Below are 19625 nucleotides of genomic sequence, written 5' to 3' on the forward strand. Positions count from 1 at the left end.
AGCCCACCGCTGGCTTGCAGCACCAGGCAGCCTGGCAGAGCAGAGGCCCAGGGGAGTCCCCGTGGGTGCGTTCCTGGACCAAGGTCATGTCACCGCGGAGTCCAGGAAGGCTGACGGGGCCGAACGTGGCCTCCGACCCCGGGGGGCTGGGGAGAAGCCGGCGGGCTGCGGGGCAGGAGGCCTGGCAGCAGCCGGGGCCGCCAGGCTCGGGAACCCTGCCCGGCCTACGTGGGAATAGGAGGCACCGCGCAGACCACCACGAGCTTGCCTGAAGGGCGGAGCCTGATTGGTGGGCGTGGTTATAGGGGCGGGGCTCAGAGAGCAGAGGGGCGGGGCCTAGTGCGGCTAAGCTAGGACGGCGGGGCGGGGCTGAGAAGAACAGCGGAGGGGACGGAGTCTGACTAGGGAGGAGGAACTCCTCGGGGGCGTGGCCTGCTAAGGGGGCGGGGCCCTGCGGGGTGGGGGGTCTGAAAGGAGAGGTGGGGCGCAGCGGACCGCCGAGGGGCGTGGTCTGATAGCGAGCCCGGCCAGCCGGGTGGGGCTGAGCCCAGCGGGCCCCGAGGGGGCGGGGCCAACTGGGCGGGGCCCGGCAGGCGGGCGGTCTCCCGGTGCAGGCCCACTTCCTCTGGCGATCCAGCCGGGCGGAAGTGCGTCAGTTGTTATCCGCTCGGGGCGCCGCCGCTGCCGCTGCCGCCACCGCCTCACGAGTCTGGTGCCCAAGAGCCCTGCCTCCCTCCGCGCCTGGTCGCCCGCTGCCGCTCGCCGATTGCCATGGGGCGCGCCCTCGGGGGCCTGGCCGAGGTTCGCTGATCGCGGCCGCCCGCCGATGTGCGGGGCCCGGGCCGGGGGTCCCAGGCCGCGCGGTGTCCGGCGCTGAGCGCCCGCGCCCGGCATGCCCGGCCCGGCCCGGCCCGGAGCCCGCGCGGCATCCTTGCAGCCCGGCTGCGCGGCGTAGCAGGCGGCGCGGGGCCAAGGTCACCGCCGCGGGCCGCCATGGAGGCCAAGGTCCGGCCGAGTCGGCGCTCGCGCGCGCAGCGGGACCGCGGCCGGCGCAGGGAGGCCGCCCGTGACGCCCGCGCGCAGAGCCCGTCGTCGGGCGAAGAGCCGGAGCCTAGCCCCGGCAAGGAGAACGCGGGCCTCCGCGGCGCGCCGCCCCCGCGCCCCGCGCCCCGCGCAGCGCGCCCCCCGCGCCGCCGCCGCCGCGAGTCCAGCTCTCAGGAGGAGGAGGTCATCGACGGCTTCGCCATCGCCAGCTTCAGCACGCTGGAGGCCCTGGAGGTAGGTGGGCGCGTGAAGCTCCGGCCGGGACCTCGGGAGCCCTGCCCGCCGCCGGCCCGGGACCGGGAGCCCTGCAGAGTCGGCGCGAAGACCTAGTTCCGTGCGAGGGCATCCGAGCGGCCGGGAGGCCGGGTCACACCGTGGGCCTTGTTTCGGTTATGTTTCTGTTGCCAAGTTATCACTGTGTCCGAGCGTGCTGGGCCTCTGGGCAGTGCTGTGCTTGGGGAGGCAGCGATAAGATGGATACTTCGGGTTCTTCCTGTTCTGCCCTCCCCTTCAAGGTTCTGTTTAGAAGGGAGAGGGAGGGCCAATCCTGAGACCCCTCTTGGTGATGGCTGCTTACTGCAGTGGTAATAGATTGGTAAAAAATATTGCACGTTTGGCTGAGTTATCATGGACAATGTTTGCTGAGCAAATACTGCCCTTCTTGCCTGAACCCAGATGAGTAGAGCAAGAAATGAGATACTGTCAGAAGACAGGTGTAAAGGTTGGGAGCCGCTGTCTGCCTAGAACAGGCCCTCAGGGCACCCCCAAAGCTGCACTCTTCCAGGGCCTCTGCTGGGCCCAGGAATGCAGATTTCCATCTAGGTGGACTCAGTGGTGCAGTTTGGGGATCCTTGTTGGCTGGGCTTTGGGTCCCCAGGCATCTCAGTGCCCATCTCTTTTCTCCCCCAGGATTCAGGGTTTGATGATTTGGGATCCTCAGTTTCAGAAGCTAAGCAAGCTTTGGAAAAGGGGGCATGGTCACTGCTGGTCCTGAGTGGGAGTGCTTTCCAGGTTTACATCCCAACTCTGGGATCCATTGGTTCTGGGATCCACAGGGTCAGGTGCTGGTGGCCAGGGGATGTGCTCCTGGGATGGAATTGCTGGAAATTGATGGACAGAGGTGAGGAACCTGTGAGCACAAAATGGAATCTCATGGCTTATGCTCACCACACTGCCTATCAGACTGCCTGCATACCTGAGGAACCTGAGATAGGTCCTGGGTCCAGGATTCTCAGCTAAGATGCTTTGTAGGGTGTGGTGGCACATACTGGGGCTCTTGCTGAAAATGGATGACTCAGGATCTCTGCCTCAGTTTCCTGAGCACTTCCTGCAAGCCAGGTACTGTGCTAAGCTCCTGCACTGTGGCCTCATGCTCCAGAAGGAACTATCTTCTTGCCCCACCTGTCTGCTTCTCGGAAAGGAAAACTAAAACTCCAACCATGGCTGAAGGCCCCAGTGCCTGGACAGCCTCCCTTTTGCTCCAGCACATCGGCCCCTTTCAGGGCCCTGGCCTTGCAGCCTCACTGCTGTCCTCTGCCTGGATATTTGGTGCCTTGCCCAGCCCAGATGTCATATCAGACCTCATCTGAAGTGATCTTCCTTTTCCCTAGCTCTGAGTGTCACCTGCACTTGATCCCATGTCTCCTAAAGAATGTAGGTCCCCAGAACAGTTTAGCATGTGGAGAGTGCCTTGTGCACATAGCAATGGAGGAGTAAAGGAGGAGCTGCTTTTTGGGAAGCCAGCTTGTGCTAAGGTCACAAGTATTCTGCCTATGTCGGCTCTGCCCGTACCTTTTCTCTGTCACCTTCCCCAGGCTGCAGTTCGTGAGTTTTAGAAATAGCTCCCCTAGGTCACAGTGAGCCAGCCTGCCTCCTTGGCATCTACACAGACACAGCACCTCCGTCAGTCTTATATGCCTTTTACTGCCCTCTGAGCCTGCCTTGAAAAGTACAGGGCTTCTGGGAAAGTCAGCTTCTAGGTCCATTCAGAAGGGTCTTGATTGACCTTATTTCTTACTAAAGTATAATGATTTTCCCCAAAGTTCAGATAATTCATAGTCACATTGATAGTGATAACTGGCTCAAAATTAACATTCACTCAGCTAGGTTATCTCTACAGATATTAATGACCCTCAAGGGCTGCCAGTTACCCCTGCTGCACAGTTGGGAATGCTCGGGCATGCAGCAAGGGGAGCTGGTTGCCCCAACATTCATAGTCTGGCGTGTGTGGTTCACTGCTCTGCAAGCTTTCCACATGGGACACTCGAAGAGGGAGTTGCTGGTTATATGCCCAGGATCAGCAGGACCACAGCCACCTGTGCTCACAGTTGTTCCATCTCCAGGCCTGGGCACCCCCGCCGCCAGGATATGACACTGATCAAGTGAAGTTCATGTAACCCCAGAAGTAGCTCATTCCTTCCAGGTATAGCCAAACAGCTGTAGGTCTATAAGCAGAAGTGTTTCAGTACTTTTGTCCTGAGGATGTCAGTACCTGCCCCTGCTCTGGACCCCACCCATGCCCAGGCAGCTCCCTACCCTGTTATCCTCACATGCTTGCTTGCCCCTGCAAAGGGGAACAAACCCTGCCTGCTATGCCTGTGTCTGTGGGAACAGTAGGTGCTCCCTAAAAGCTGCAGTGGTGTTTGTCAGCTGTAGGGCACAGAGGAGCACATGTGGCAGTTAATAATCCACAGACTTGGATCAGAGACCTGCAGTAGGTCTGAGATATGCAGAGGAAGTGGACAGGGCAGGGGCTCTGCAGACCTGAGTCAGGGTCACCTTTGACTCTGCTTCTCTAACAGGGTGGGGGTGGTGAGTGGGGGCTGGGAGATCTGAGGAAGCAAAGACAATTTGGATAGGTGTCCCTCTCATTCCCTGTGACTACTGTGACAGAAGGGCCCATGTCAGCAACAAGAACATGTTGCTGTTCTCTGCCTGCAGATTGTATGGGGCTGAGAGGAGCATCCAGGACTGTGTCACATGTAAGCGCTGACCTCAGGCCCACAGAACAGGTTATGCTGGTGCCTGCATCTCCAGGGAGGTAGGCCAGGCCATATTCCTGCCCCAGGCAGTGTGTTCACTTTCTGTTACTAAGGGCTGGCCCAGCACTCTCAAATCAAGGGAGATGCTTGGCCCCTGCACTCTGGTCCATGCACCTGAATGGTGTGGCCAGCTCCCAGAGGGCACTTGTGCCACTGGCTCCAGGTGGAAACCACTTTCTGGAATGGCCTCCATGTGTCATCCATGAGGATATTTTTGTTATTGTTGTTAATTTGCTGATTTCAAACAGCAAATTACTTCACCCAATTCAGAAGTCGAGCTCTGAAAAGGTAGAAATACAGAGAGCACCTCGCCCTCCCATGGGCCAGTCAGGTGTGCATCCACGGGGGGAGGTTGCTCCTCATACCTGTACCTTGCTCCAGGGATTGAGGTGGGAAGGAGGATACTAAGACACCAGTTATAGGGCCAGCAGCTGCCTGTCTCTGGTTTTTGCATCACTACCTTCTCTTGTCATCACGAGTTATTTTGATCATCCACAAGACATACTGTAAAGCCCAACTTGACCTGCCATTGGCAGAGCAGCATTGAAGAAACCCATATCTAAGTGTCACACACTTGTGGGTTCCAGCTACTTGGGAAACTGAGGTAGGAGGGTCACTTGAGCAAGGAGTTTGAGAACAGCCAGGCCCTGTTTCAGTATTTCATTAAAAAAAAAATTACAGGGCCTGGGGTTGTGGCTCAGTGGTAGAGTGCTCGCCTAGCATGCACGAGGCACTGGGTTTCATCCTCAGCACCACATAAATGTAAAATAAAGATATTATGTCCACCTAAAACTGAAGAATAAAAAATAAAAAACAAACAGAAAACCCCAAGCCAGCCTCCTTTGGCTGTGTCTTAGAGGTTGAGGTGTTGGCCTCTCTGTGAGCCCCTAGTGGACTGGATGGGGGCATCAGGATCTGTCTGGAAGTATGACCCAGTTTGTGGGGAGGTGGGACACAGGCCTCCCAGCTCTTAACTGTGTGCAAGATCTGGCACTTGGACCCTGACATTTATACTCCAGGAGCTGAGTTTGTGCTGAGAGATATGTGCCCGTGTCTGACCATGCCTAGTAGGTGGAAATGGCTCAGTCTCAGGGGAACCAGAGGGCTGCTTTCCATTCAGTCTGAGCCTGCTGCCTGGAGCGCCCCTGGACTGCTTCCTGTTCTGCAGGTGGGGAAGCAGGCCCAGAGAGGGGAGGTTCTTCACCTCTAGTCACAGAATTGGAACCCGTCCTCAGATGCTGTTGGGTTATTCAAGGGCAGTATGGACACCAGTCCCTCCCAGGAGTGGACAGACACAGCATGTGAAAGCAAAGCCATCCTGGCCTCTCGGCCTACAGGGAGCCACAGCTTCTTGGCTGCCATGGTGGGCACTGCACAGGGTGGGGCCTGTACCTACCTACTATGGCTGGGAAGGACCTCACTTCTTTCTCCTATGGTCCTGCTCCCTGCAGCCCCATCCCCCTGGCTTCTTGGGCCTGCCACTTCTTAGTTTGTGCATCCAAGTTTTTTCAGGTGCTTCCTGTGGCCCCACTTGCTTCCCTTGGTCCCCCCACACACTGTGCACAGTAACAGCTGACCTTGGCATTTGCCATGCCCTCCATGCCTGGAAGGTTCCCCCCTCAAGTGTTCCTGCAAGTCACTCAGCAGTGCCACCTGCCCCAACTGAGTTCTTCCTGCCTGGCCTGGCCCCTGGCAGGTAGCCCCTCTAGCTCTGCCCCTCCAGGAGACACGCCAAGTGTCACCTCTCCTCCCCCCACTGGTCTACTGTGTGTGAGCATTGACTCCGCAGGTGTGTGTGGCAGCTGGAGGAGCAGTGAGCCAGTGGCCCTTTTCGGAGGTGCTCTGAGGACTGGAGGTCCTGTGTGTTTAGTGTTTGTTGCTCTGAGTGGAAACTTGGGTTTCGTTTTGTCGTCTTGGTGTCCCTGTAAGAGGCACTGGCACTCTTGTGCATATTAGACAACGGGCTCTCAGCAGTGCTGGCAGTTTCTGGTGGATTCTCCTGGGGCTACCAGGGTGTGATGACTGCTCTTCTCACTGCCATGCTGCACGTTTTCCTGTCTTACTGAATTGCCAGCACTTCTGCAGCTGTGGGTCAGTGGCACTGTCTGTGTCATCTCTGCATCGCTTTCCTCCCTTGGTGGGCCTCTCCTGTTCCTCGGTTCTGAGGTGGCATCACACGTGCATGCTCTGCCAGGCTCCATCCCTGTCTGGGCCTCGTTCACTGAAGAGGAGTTCTTTGCTGGATGGGGGGTGGGGGTCGGTGTTCCTGGGCCTGAGGTGTAGTCTCTCTGGGCTGCTCTGCTGTAGTTGGAGGCCTGCCCCAGTGCTCCTGGTGAGGTTATTCTGTGGCCACTTGTCCTGCGGCTTTGCTGGGTTTGGACTGAAAACTTTCCACCTTTTCCTCTACTCTGAAACTTTATAAGTGGCACAGGAATCACCACTGCTGGGTTCTGGGCAGGATTCCCTGTGTGCAGGCCTGTTTAGTTGGCATGGACTGAGAAGGGGCTGTAGATGTAAGGTGGCCAAGGGACACCTGGCCAGGAGTTGGCTCTTCAGGCTGGGGAGAGAGTGGCTGATGGGGTGGACTGGCCTGGCTGTTAAGGTCAGGAGGCCCCTTGAGGAGGGGACCTGTGAACTGGGCCACAGTCAGAAGAGAGATACATGGCCCAGCTCAGCCCACCTGCCAAGGCCCAAGTTGGGTATATTCTGGGTGCAGGATCTTGAACAGTACAACCCACCCAAGTCCTCTTTGGGTTCGCCCTCTGCAGCCTCACCCTGTCCTCACTTCACCTCCTGTGCCCTTGGCTCCTTAATGTCTTAGAAGCCCACAGGTCTCAGATGCTCTTCCATGTCCCCAGGTCCTGCCAAGACACATTGGGTCTCCAAGCTGCCTCAGGATGCCCTGGGATCTCCCACCCTGCATGCTCTCATGCACACTATGGTTTGGGGACCTAGGGGCTGGGCAGGAATTGGGGCAGGGATGTATGGAGGGCATGACACTGGTCAGGATTTTCCACTGGAGCAGCAGGCACCTGGTGGCCTGTGAGGTCCCTGGCCTGTGGGCCCAGTGCCCTGGCCTTCCAACTTCCCCATGGGCTTTGCTCCTGGAGCCCTACTCCCTGCCCTTCCAAAGGGATGGTTTTCACCTGCCTGTTAGGCCCCATTCTCTCTGATCTTTGGGGACTGAGCCCATATCATGTGTGGAGGGGGATCTGCTCAGCCTGGCAAGGATCGCATGGTGGAGAGATGCCACCCACCTCCTCTCCCATGGGCTCCCAGGCCCCTGTCTCAGGAAGTCCTCAGGTGACACGGGGGAGGCTGGCTAGGTGGGTCTGTAAGACTCCAGAGAAGTCAGGAGGGTATGCCACTAGCCTGTCCTGCTCAGAGACCCATCCTCAGCCCTCTGCCCAATAGGTGGAACCAGTCCTGCTGCTCACATTTTAGAGACCAGAAGTGCCTGCCTCTCTCATGTCCTGAGGACACAGTCCTGGGCCAACCATCTATGAGGCTTCAGCAAGCCCCCACATCTACACTTCTGTTCTGCTGCCAAGGTCAGCTTGCTCTGTGTAGGCAGGTCTGGCCCAGCCAATGGACCAGTGAAGTAGAGCTCCTACCTGTCCTTCACTCCCTAACTTGAGCATTTATTGAGCACTTTTTGTATGCCGACCCCAAGCCCTGTGCCAGCCTGGGGGAAATACCTGTACTAGCGAGTGTCAAGAGGCAGCAAAGAAGCTGTCACTGGAGGCTGGGAGTCATATAAGGGCCCTCAGTCTGAGAAAGGGCCTCTTGCAGGGACTAGCCGGAGCACTGGCTGAGGTGGGGGCACTGTGGGGAGGAGAGGCTATAGCAGGAAACTTTCTAGGCCATGGGGCGGAAGCCTGGCAGTGAAGGTTAGGGTTGACCGTGAGGAGACCTCTGGAGGAGATGAGAGGGACAGCAGTTCTGGAGGTTGGGTGGTGCACTGTGGCTGTCCCCAGGGTGCCTTCTGCTCCAGAGTTTTGGGGACTCTGGGATATTATTCTGGTGTCCTGCTCTGCCCAAATAGTTTATAAAAGAAAATGTAGCAGCCCATGTACCAGCTTTATTTGGTTTACCAGGACCTTTTTCATCTGGTTTCTGTGGAAGGCTTGTGGGATTTGCAGTCTCTCCTGCTGTGTCAGGTCAGGGTGGGGCTGGCAAACTCTGCAGATCAGGCAGACACTGGAGGTTCCGTGGCATCTTCCCAGTCACAGCACACATGTGCTCATGTGTATCTGAGGACCCCTGGCAGAAGGCGTGGCCAGCCTGGCCTGGTGAGCAGAAGTCTTGGCAGATTCAGCTCCAGTTCTTACTTGCAGCAACTTTGTCAGGCTTAGGAGGGGCAGGGCACTGTCCTATGGACTTTCACAAGCAGTGACCAGGGCATGGAACCACATACACTGACGCAGCTCTGGGAGGTTGAGGTGCTACCTGCTCAGCCTGTGCCAGCCAGGTATTTTCTTGTGAGATTGACGGTGTCCTTATGGTTGTAAGGGGCAGAGCAGCTGTGTGTGTGTATTGAGGCTGGCTGCTGCTCCAAGCCTGGCCTTGTTCCACAGAGCCTTTCTCTTAATAGCAGCAGTGCTGGTAGTGAGAGGGTCGCTCAGCGGCAACAGGAGTATGGGGTCAGTAGTGAAGGGCATGGCCAATACCTCCTGGGGTTGGTGTTGCTCCAGGATTCAGTGTGCTTATTCATCTCTCCCATGCAACCCCCACAGCCCCGGAGGAGGGTTCTATGTTGTACAGAAGGGCATTAGGCCCAGGATAGAGCTTCCCAAGCTTACCCTGCTGGTAAGTGGTAGTCAGGATTTGAAAACTGGCATGGGGCACCCTAAGAGCAGGGAGCCACCTCCTTTCTGGCCTGGGCACTCCTTCATTTGTGGGCTCCTCTGCCTACTCTGTCCCTGGGCTGGACACATCTGTGCCCACATGGTCAGTCCCTCCCTATCCCATCCAAGGTCTAGGTTGAGATATCCCCATGGCAGGAAAGGAGTCCAGTAACTGCAGAGACTGACTGATGTGTACAGGGCCAGGTGGAGGCCAAAGTAGCCCTGGCCACCCAGTGTTGGGTGGGGCTCAGCTCTTCCCTCCAATCTTAGTGGGGTTTATAAGACCATCTCTTCAGGGCAAAGCTGGGGGTGAACTTGGCTTCTTGGACCCTGTCTGCTGCCTGATGCCGACCCCCCAGGGGCTTCCTCTCAACCTTGAATAAAACCCACCTTGCTTCCAGGGCCCCATGACCGGGCCATGCCTGTGCCTGACTCCCAGGCTCTGTGCATACCTGCCTTAGGCAGGGCGGCCTCTTATCCTGAGCTCCTAGGACACTATCTCAGGGAGGGAAACGTGAGCTCCACCAGATGCTGGGTTCAGATGCAGATCTCTTTCTTACTGCATGTTGGCAACCCTTTGCCCCTCCTGTGCCCTAGGTTCCTCATCTTTTGGGAGGGTATAGAGGTCAAGTGCACCTACCCCTGCCTCCCAGAGTTGGGATGAGAGTCTAGTGGACACATTCAGGAACTCTCCATCCCTCTGTGCCCTCCATTTCTCCTGTATCCAACCCCCAGCCCCTGGGCAGACCCTGACTGTGTCCCACTGGACCTTGTGCCCAGATCCATGCTGGCTGGCCATGGTGACCAGCACAAGCTGGGGCACTGGCCCTTCCCTCCGCAGCCTGGCTCATTTGGTCCCTTCACATCACAGGCCTGCCATTTCAGTGACACCCTAGCTGGCTCTAGCCACCCCTGTGCTGCAGAAGAGGCTCTGGTGGGTAAGCTGGCTGGCCCACTCTGGGTGACAGCTGAGTCACAGCTGTGCTGGGACTGAGAAAGACCTAGAGTGGAACAGAAGTCAGACCTGTGCCCGCCTGTAGCTCAGGGCCCAGGGCTGGGGGAGTGGAGTGTGTTGCTGTGGCAGAGGGGCTTGCAGGCTCAGCCCTGCCCCAAGGCAGCCAACAGGACTGGCCACACCAAAGGTACCAAAGGACCCATTTACCCTGACTCCTGGAGAAGTGGGGCCAGGGTCCACTATCAGAGGGACTTGAGAGGCCCAGTGCCCTGGGTGGGCTGAAGCAGGCATTAGCTCTGTGCAGGGGCTTGGCCCTGACCCAGAGCCCTAGGCCTGTGGCCACCTCCCCTTCCTGCTGCCCAGCCACTCAGGTCTCAACTTGCATAGTCTTGTCAGGCCCTGCAGTCTAGCCCTTCTGCAGACCCTTGCCTGCCTGGGCCCCTGCACCTGATGCTTCTCCTTGTCTTGTATAAATCTGAACCATTTCATTTGTGTCTAGTTTAATTGTGGAAGAGTTTGTGTGCTCAAAGAATACATAGGGCCTACATCTGTGTTAAAAAGCGACCACAATGGGCCATATGCCAGGGTCAGGGCTGGGAGCCCTTGGTGACCTGCTTGTGTTTGTCTCCATCCTGACCTGTCAAGAGTTCCAGTCTCCAGGCCCCTTGAAGAACCCACAGGACCCTGCAGAGCACTGTGCCTGGCTCCCACCCACAGCCCACCGGTACCTCCTTCCTGGTGAACTGCTGGCCCTCCCCCTGGTCTCACCCTCAGAACCCCCAGAGGGATCCTGACCAAGAATCAGGCCCTTTCTGACTGTGATCATGGCTTTGTAGCAAATTGGAGCTGGAGAGAAGGCCATGTTGGCTGGTCTGGGAGCATCATGGAGGCTGACCTCAAAACCACTTGTCAGGGGGGCAGTGTGAATGTGAGCTCGGTCATCAGTAAACAAAGGGTCAGAGCAGATGGACAGTGGCTTGATGTAGACTCCAGGCAGGGAGTCCTTGGTCCACCGTGCCTGGTCCTCACTCCAGCCCCCGCTGCTGTCTCTTCCTCTCGCCCACCTATGGCCCTGGCTTCTCCCCGGGCAGCACTGTCGCCCTATCCAGTGCCTGTTGCCATTTGCTCCTTGTCTGGGCACATGGTGGGATTTTCTTTGTCTCTAAGTGACCTCTTTGCCCAAATAGCACCAGGCACAGTACAGGGGCTGGACAGAGGTCTAAAGAGACAAATCCTGTTCCATAGAGCCCTGGTGTGTGCTGTGCAGCAGGGTCTCAAAGCAGTTTGCCCAGGACATGCTGTAGGAATGGCTGCTCCAGGCTGGGCCTCTGGGGGCCCTGGCCCTGCACCCCTCCTATACACTAGACAGTGGCAGTGCAGCCAGCCCTGCCTCCTGCTCCACATGGCAGCCCACGCTATCCATTGGGCACTCAGGAGCCTTGCCAGCTCCAGAGAGCCTGCAGGTGCCAAAGGCTGTGGGCCAGCAGGTAGTCTTAGGGTGGGTAGATGGGAAGTGCAGCCAGGCATGATCCAGAGGCTTCTGGAGCAGGCAAGGGGGTCAGTGAAGCCTGTGGGGACATTCCTCTGGGTACATGTGACATAGGGCCAACATGAAGGGAAATTGAGGCAGCTGAGTTGAGTGATGCTGGATGTACCTGGCGGGACACGAGAGAGCATTGCCCACTGGGGGAATGTGATCTGAGGAAAGGGAGCGCCATCTAGTAGAAGAGCTTTGCTCCCACCTTCTTAGCTAGAGGGACAATTAGACACAATCCCCTGCCAGGGTGGTGGGGGCTACTCTCAGGGCTTTCATGCTGGGCAGTGGAGACCTTGGGTGGGGGCCAGCTACAGCTCAGAGACTAGTAAACATGTAAGATAGGAAGGAATGTGTGGATGCTGCAGCTTGAAATGGGTAGTTAGATAGGGGAAGTGAGCTGCGGGTGCCCAGCTTATAGCGGGGCCAGGTGAGGGCTAGGTGGGGAGGGCTGTTCCCACTCAGACCCCATGCAAGTGTCAGAGGCAAAGGCCTGAGGTCTTGGAGCAAGGTCCCTGCCTCCTGACTGTGGCCTCTGTGCAGCCACTCGGTCTCAGGCATAGTCCTTCTAGGGCGATATGGTGGTCAGGTGGGGCTGGAAGCTGGGTCTCAGATGGGCCTTCCTCCCTACCAAGGGGGAGGCTCCATGTGCTTCCAGGAGCAAGTGGGTGCCTGCTGGCTGGAGTAGGTGGATGAGCTGCCAGGGGCACACTAGTAATAAGCAACCTTGCCCTGTGGAGGGAAGTGGGTCTGTCTGCTGAGTTATAATTACTTCTCTCTCCACGGTTGGTTTACTGGAGTGCAATTAGAAATTTTATTGTGCCTGCATAATAATAACATTTAGGGGAACTAAAAAACAGTCACATAAAATCACTACAGGAAAATCTAATTGACAACTCATGATAGGGTGCACCCAGCCCAGTGCTCCTCTTGGAGAAAGGAGCAGAGAGGTTGGGGTCCTGGCCCTGTTGCCTCATCAGGGTCCTGTTTTTGTGGGCTTGAGTGCAGGGGGCTCATGCTAACCCAGGTAGATGCCACAGGCACAACTACAGGGGTGCAGGCCCTGCAGAGGCTCCTTGCAGTCCGAACAGTAGTAGCCTGAGACCCTATAGTAGCTGCAGCCTCTTGATACTTTAGGGATAGTAGGAGCTAGTGTCCCACAGGGTTGGGCTAAGTGGCAGGTGGTGCCTAAGATGCAGATCCCAGACTGTCATGAAGGCATCTCCTTGCCAAGGGGTCCTCGTCTGTTACTGGGGTGATCAGAGCTAGTGGAGCTGTGCGTGGAGTGCTTAGCAGAGCCCCTTACACAAGTCCAACCTGCCACCATGACGGAGGCTCCAGACCTGCTCTAGTGAGCCCTCCAGGTCCTCCCACGGAACCCTGGAGCCCTGTGTAGCAATCCATGCCCTCCTGGAATCGCTCGGATACCACTGTGGGTAGGACTCCTAGCTCAGGGTCTGCCATCCCTCAGCCCTGTGGGGGAAGGCAGGGGGCTGTGGGTGGCTTGCTGCTGTCTGCCTTGGCCCTGGATGGTGGCTATAGCACCAACCCTGCAGGGTCAATATGGAATCACTGCTGTGGGCGGCCACAGCCCCAGGGGAATCTGTGCTCCTGGTGGCCCAGGTGTGTGTGGGGCTAGCAAGGGCTCCTGCCCTGGGGCAGCCTGTGGTCAGGGTTCTTGGAGACAGGTACTAGTGTGGTGGCATTGCTATGGGGACTCCAAAACCAGCCAGATTCATGCCCTAAACAGCAAGTCTCTCCTCATCCCCAGCAACGCTATCTGTCCAAGTTTGGGCGTTTGTCATGCCCTGTGAGTGCATAGGGCAAAGGATCACCTTTGCTCACAGTTGTACCAGAAGAGCCTCAGAACTGAGGCTGGGAATGTCCCCACAAGTGCCACTTGGGGTTCATCTCTGTTCTCTCAGGTGAGCGTGACTGAGTCCTGTGGGCACAGGGACATCTGGAATCTCTCTTGTCCAGGGGCAAGGACCTGGGGTGGACTATTGTCCTCTGAATGTGGCTGAGCCAAGGTGGGAGGTCAGTATAAAACAGGAATGAGGTCAGACCCAGGACCAGTGGAAATGGGCAGAGGAGCCAGTAGCAGTCCTTTTTTTTTTTTTTTTTCTGAAACAAAGAAATGCCAAACCATGTTCACAGGAAAATGTGGCTAATTCAGACCTTTTGTGGTTGGCAAGTTCATCTTTGCAGCCACACGTGAACAGTGGGGTGGCTGGAAAGATGACAGGGCCTGGGGTGTCCTGCACCCTCATGGCTCCACGCTGATTTCCCATCTGCTCACTCCTGTCTTGCGGCTTGTTTGGAAACCAGTCCTAGCCTGGCGGGGTCCTCGGAGCAGGTGTTTTGCAGTGCTTTCAGTTTGGCCCCTGGATTTGCTCAGGTTTTTGATCATACACAAGGTACGCAGGGGAGTGTCCGTGAATCTCAGTCCCCAAGCACAGGCAGCCCTCACCAGACCCAGCTGGGAGCAGACAGTGACAGCAAAGCCCTGTGGCCATGTGTGGTCTGGAGAGAGCAGACACATAGACCAGGCCCATGTGTCAGATCCCAGAGCCATGTGTGCAGGATGGCACTCAGGTGCCCTGGAGATTTTAGGGCATGCTGTAGGAAGTGCTGTTGTGCAGCAGCAAATCCTCCCGCCTGGCACTGGCTGTGGCTGTCCTGGGAAGTCAGGCTGGGCAGGAAGCTCAGCCTTGAAAAGCCTGCCAGCCCTGCTGCATGCCCTTCTGGCTCTGTGTCTACTCCTCCTCTGGGAGGGATCTGTCCCTCTGTGGGCTCTACTCCCTGGCTGCTGCCTCCTGCAGCTTACACTGCATGTGCATCTCCGCTTCCCCTGCATGCCTGGCTGCAGGCTAGCATGAGGTGCTGATCGCTGCTGGGTACCCAGTGTGGAAGCTAGCACCCCGAGCCAGAAGTACCAGTGCTGTAGCAGGGCAGGGTGGTGCAGACTCGAGGCTGCACAAGGTACAGACCAGCTGGGACTCAGGAGATTTCCAGACAGCTGCTTATGAGGCACCTAGCAACTCCTGGGTCCTTCAACCCAAAGGGTGACGGTGGCTAGGGTCTCTATCCAGATCACAGCTACACAGTGTCATCTGGGGGGTGTTTGCTGTGGGGCCTGGGTGTCACCTGGGCAGCACCTCCTGTGGAGTGTGACTGGGAAGGCTGCTGTGTGGTGTTAAGCACCTCTGGTCTCAGTGGCCTCTGAAGGGCAGCCCGGAAGGAAGGCAGCGCCCCATCTTGTACTCTAGGCTAGAGTTTGGCCTGTGTCCCACTGCTGGGACCTGGGGAACTTGCACAGCCACCCCCGAGTCATGAGGCACTGCACAGCCATCTCCCTCAGAGGTTGCCTCTTCAGGATGGAGGCTCCCTCCCTGAGGTGTGACCCCAGCCTGGGCACCTACTCAAGGGGCACCACCTCCAGGTATGTACTGTCAAAAGCCAGGGGCTCAGGCCTCAGTGACATGGCCCCGTGGGAATTTCCAACCAATTGACAGGTTTTCCCTTCCTCTCCCTGCAGAAGGATATGGCCCTGAAGCCACAGGAGCGGAAGGAGAAATGGGAACAACGTCGCCTCTTCAAAAAGCCCCGGGACTCAGAAACCTGTCCATCTGCAGAGCCCAGTGAGAACAGACAACCCCTGGAGGCGGACAGCCCTGGGCAGGACTTGGAGCCCAGCTGTGAAGGAGGGGCCAGGAAGGTCCCCTTGCAACCCTCTAAGCAGGTGAATACCTGGTCCCTCCCTACCTCAGGAACTCTGCAGCCAGGTCTGTCCCCAGGCCACACCAGCACCTGGACACCACCCGTCGGCACCTGGGCATGCCTGGCAACGCACTCCATCGTTGTTGGGCTCAGGGTGTGGGGCACATGTGGAGGGGGCACTGGCAGAGATAAAGGAGCTGGGCTCCTGGTTCATAGAGGTGCAGGGACTTGCCCAGGCCCCTGCTGCTGAGAGGCCGTGGGGAGGGTGTGTGCTGGCCGGGTGGATGACAGTGCCAAGCTGATAGGCCGGCCCCGTTTCCCGCTGCGTCTGTCAGGTTCCGCCGACTACGGGTATCCAGGGGTGTCCAGCGTGTCTGTAACGAACATGGGGACCAGGCTTAGTGCTGAGTGTTCTACACAGGTAGCACCATCTGCCAGACTGTGGCACGGGGGCAGGGAGTGCTCAGCTACAGGACTGTGGCAGGTGGTCTAGGTAGAGGAATGACCAGGAGACTGGGCCACCACCTCCAAGGCCTTCCTGCCTGGCTGGGGAAGGGCCTGTCAAAGCAGGTGGATGCTGGCTGGGGCTGCCCTATGTGTGGGTCTGCCCTCCGTCCTGGCTCAGCTGCAGTTGCACCCTCCCGGGGTCCTTGGGTCTGCGCCTTCTCAGTGTTTTGGGCTCCGCCTGAGTTCCTTTGGGAGTTGGGCTCTGGAGAGAGAACAGCATGCCTCAGGGGCCTGGGCTGGATGGGGGGGTCCGCAGGCACACCTGCCCAGGTGGACACATGCTCTTTCTTCCATGCAGGTGTGCTCCCCAGAAGGGGGGCCGCTCCCAGCTAGCCCCTGGCACCAGAACGGCCCGGCCCAGCACCAGCAGCAGCTCCAGCCCAGCCAGCCCGACCAGCCCCAGGGGCCCCCCCCAGCCCCGTGTCAGCGCTGCCAGCCCCGTCGGGCATCCCCGGACCCTGGGCAGCCCTGCCCACCCCAGCGGCCACCCCCAGGCCAGCGCAGCTGGCCCCAGCGGTCACTTCTGGGCCTGAGACAGCCCTCCCAGCCCCGACGGTCACTTCTGGGCCCCGGTCAGCACCGCCAACCTCAGCGGCTGCTTCCAGCCCCAGATCAGCTCTGCCAGTCCCAGCGGTCACGCCTGGCTCAGCCCTACAGGCCTCATTGGGCACTGCCAGGCCCCAGGCAGCGCTGCCGGCGCCTGCGTTCCCTCCTGGTCCCATGGCACCGCTGTCGGCCATTGCGGTCTCCCCTAGCCCCGTGGCACCGTTGTTTGCCACGGCGGACCCTGTTGACCCCATGTCACCTCTGCCGACCCCGGCAAGCCCTGCTGAACCCTTGTCACCTCTGTCGACCTCTGTGGTCCCTGCTGAACCGGCACTGCTGCCGGCCTCTGCGGTCATGGTCCACCCCATGTCTCCATGGCCAGCCCCATAGGGCTGCCTCAGGACAATGCCAGCGGTGCCAGCCCCCACGTTCACTCCTCATCCCACGCCGCCGGCCCAGCAGCTCCTTCTCATGTCGGTGCTGCTGCCCCCGGCGGGCACTCCTAGCCCCATGTCAGCGCAGCCAGCCCCGAAGGTCCCTCCTGGGCCAGCCTGACCGCCCCCGGCGGTCTCTTCTGGGCCTCAGACAGCCCCAGCAATTAGTCAAATCTGCAGAGCCAACTGGGCCTCCTAAACCTTCCCTGCTGGGCCCTGGACAGCCATGCCAACAGAAGCGGCCACTCATGGGCCCAGAACAGCCCCACCCTCCCCAGCGACCACTCATGGGCCCAGAGAAACCCTGCCGGCCCCTGCGGTCACTTCTCGGTCCAAGCCAGCCCTGCAAACCCCAACCCTTGCTTCCTGTTCCCACTCGTCCTTCACTGCTGGGGACACCAGGCCCACCCCGTCGACCTCTCCTGGGGCCCCTCTGTCAGCCACGGCGGTCCCTGCTGGATCTAGTGCCAGCCCGTCAGCCCCAGCCTTCACCCCTGGCTCTGGGCCATCCCTGCCGGCCTCCAAGGTCACGGTGGACCCGGTCCTGTGCCCCAGGAGTGGCCCGCCAGGCCCCCTCTGTGAGCCCTGGAGCCTGATGCCAAGTAGCTCCCTGGATGAATTTTCCAGTCACCCTGTGGCTGCCCTGGTGGGGCCTAGCAGGCCTGGATGCTGTGCCGGACTGGCCTGAGGCCTTTTCCAGACAGGCCTGGCTGACTACTGTTGGAAACGGAGGCTCAGCCAGAGGCAGGAGGAGCCCTGCTATGCCATGATCAGGTCAAGCAAGGCCATCGCAGCAGGAGAGAGGAGACCTGGCCTTTTACATCACTTCATCGCACCCTCCCCTGCTGGTGTCAAGGCCTCCTGGTGTCGTGGTGACCCCCCACGTGTGTGCTGCTCTGTGATGTGCGTGCCCTGGGGGGAGGCACACAGCCTCCTGAGGGCTTGGAGCCTGCTGGTCCCTCAGCCTTTCTCCCTGTGCCTCTAAATTGCCAACACCATCTTTACATCTCTGAGTCTCCATCACGTGTGCAGCTGTGCGAGATGTGCATGTGTGCTTGCGTGTGGTGTGCAGGTAGGCTTGTGTGTGCTCTGTGTGTCTGGGCGTGTGTGATGGGGTGCCAGCCACAGGCTTGCTCCCATGGGGCCCGCCCTGTCCGGCCAGTGTGCATTCCCTGCCCCCAGGCAGAAATTCCTAGTGATGAATTGGTCAAGATGTGGGTGGCCAAGTTTTGGGGCCCAGCCCCCTCCTTTGGCAATCAGGTGATGCTAGTGTTCACTTGAGGGTCCTAAGCTGCAGGAAGGACACACAGGGGCTGAGACCCAGGGGATGCCACCCCATTCCTCAGGGTTCTACCTCCACTCAAGTGGGGGCATTGCTAAGGGGCCACTTGGGTCTCCAGGGAGAGCTGCAGTGTCCAGGGCAGGTGGAGAACCCACTCTCTGGGCCCGTCTTGCTCTACCCCAGCAGCATTCTGTCAGCTGCTGGCTGCCCCAGTTGACAGATCTCACACTACAGGGCTATCTGTGGACCCCGCCCCTCCTATGGGTCCCCTGGCCCCTGACCCTAGGCCTCTAACCCCCGTCTCACGGCAGCTCTGCACTCAGGTCTCCTGGAGTCCCAGGGGAGAATGAGCCCCATGAGGGAGCTTGTGTCCCAGGAGGGAGGAGCCTGGGCCCTGCCTGTCCCAGGCCTTGGGGAGCCCAGGGAGCTAGCTGTGGCCAGCCTACTGGTCCCCTGAGCCAAGAGTGGGCTGGAGTCACCTGGTGCACAGCCACCTTGTATACCAGCCCCATCTGTGAGGAGGAGGGAACAAGGATCCCCTTGTTCCAGGCCAGGCCTTCCACCAATGCCGAGCCTTTCCCTTGCTCAGGAGGACCCTAGCTGCTTGCTGGGTCCTTCCAGGGCTGCAGCCACCTCGCCAGCCAAGGTGGCTCTGAGCCCCACCTGCCTGGGCAGGCCCCCTTCCTGGTGCTTACCTAGGGCTTCCACCCTGGAATTCCAGACTTATTTTTCTGATTAAAGAAAATAAAAGTACCATGCTATTATTTTTTATAACAGCATTCGTGTTTGTAATTTAAACAGATGAGCGTGTGTCTGATCCCCACGCGTGCTCTTTTCACATCTGGACTTGCTCTCTACCCATGAAGTCCCCAACGGGAGCACACCTGTCAGGCCTGGCCAAGGAGGGGTTGCCCTGGCTGTGTCCCCTTGTGGGTGCTGTGGTGCCCTGGTCATGAGCAGGGTGAGGAGCCATCTAGGCTAGGGAGTAGGGGAATCCCATCAGGGCAGAATCGAGGGTCCTCTGAAGCTGCCCTCACATGGCCAGTGCTTTGGGGGGGGGTCAGGATCCAGGGGGAGCAGCCTGTGGTGCTTTGCCCACTTGTGTCTGCCTAAGGGCTTCTGCATTCCCTAGGGGGCAGGGAACCCAGGGTTCCAGCCCTGGCCCATGGCTGGGACAAGCCTAAGCTGGACTCTGCACATTTCATGGTAGGCCAGGGAGAATTTCTCTCTTGGTATAATCACCTGCAAAGTTGCCCTGGCACCTTCCACTGCCCTCAGATACCTGAAATGCCTCCTGGTGTCCCCTGACATCATGTGCTAAGGGAGTACTAGTTTGGACTACCTTCCCCTCAGAAAACCCACAGCTCGTCACTCTACTGTGAGGACATGGGGCTAGAGGGGTCAGAGTGTGTGTGTGTGTGTGTGTGTGTGTGTGTGTGTCTGAGCCTTGTCCTGCCTGCAGGCAAGGGAGGCGCCACTGCACCCTCGGGGCCTAGCTGGGCCAGTAGCACTGCAGGGAGAGGATGGAGGTCGCACCAGCAGAGCTGGCAGTCAGTGGACACTCACTGAGGGAGCACCTGGGCTCCCCTTGAACCCAGAGGACTCACAAAGCCTGGGCCTGACCTCCAGCTTCAATAGAAGCCTCAGGTCCAGACTGCCACCACAGGGAGGGCCCAGCTGCCACCCAGGGGCCATGCCACATGTGTGTGGCCTTA

General features: G+C 58.7%; 1 protein-coding gene across 24 annotated transcripts in view; it reads left to right on the top strand.

Moving 5' to 3' along the window:
* Window positions 1-526: 526 nt before the first annotated feature.
* Fbrsl1 (fibrosin like 1) overlaps window positions 527-19625 on the top strand; it is a 61558-nt gene continuing 42459 nt past the window's right edge. For 13 of the 24 annotated variants that reach the window (XM_078039465.1, XM_078039463.1, XM_078039441.1 and 10 more), the window contains exons 1-2: window positions 614-1278; window positions 14960-15163. In XM_078039465.1, the coding sequence (XP_077895591.1) occupies window positions 994-1278; window positions 14960-15163 (489 nt within the window). In that variant the 5' untranslated portion in view covers window positions 614-993. Of the gene's footprint in view, window positions 1279-14959; window positions 15164-15946; window positions 18685-19625 lie in introns of those variants that run through there. The other 11 variants (XM_078039454.1, XM_078039462.1, XM_078039448.1 and 8 more) reach the window with 3 other exon arrangements.

The sequence above is a fragment of the Ictidomys tridecemlineatus genome, chromosome 2 (genome assembly GCF_052094955.1).
Source record: "Ictidomys tridecemlineatus isolate mIctTri1 chromosome 2, mIctTri1.hap1, whole genome shotgun sequence".
Lineage (NCBI taxonomy): Eukaryota > Metazoa > Chordata > Mammalia > Rodentia > Sciuridae > Ictidomys > Ictidomys tridecemlineatus.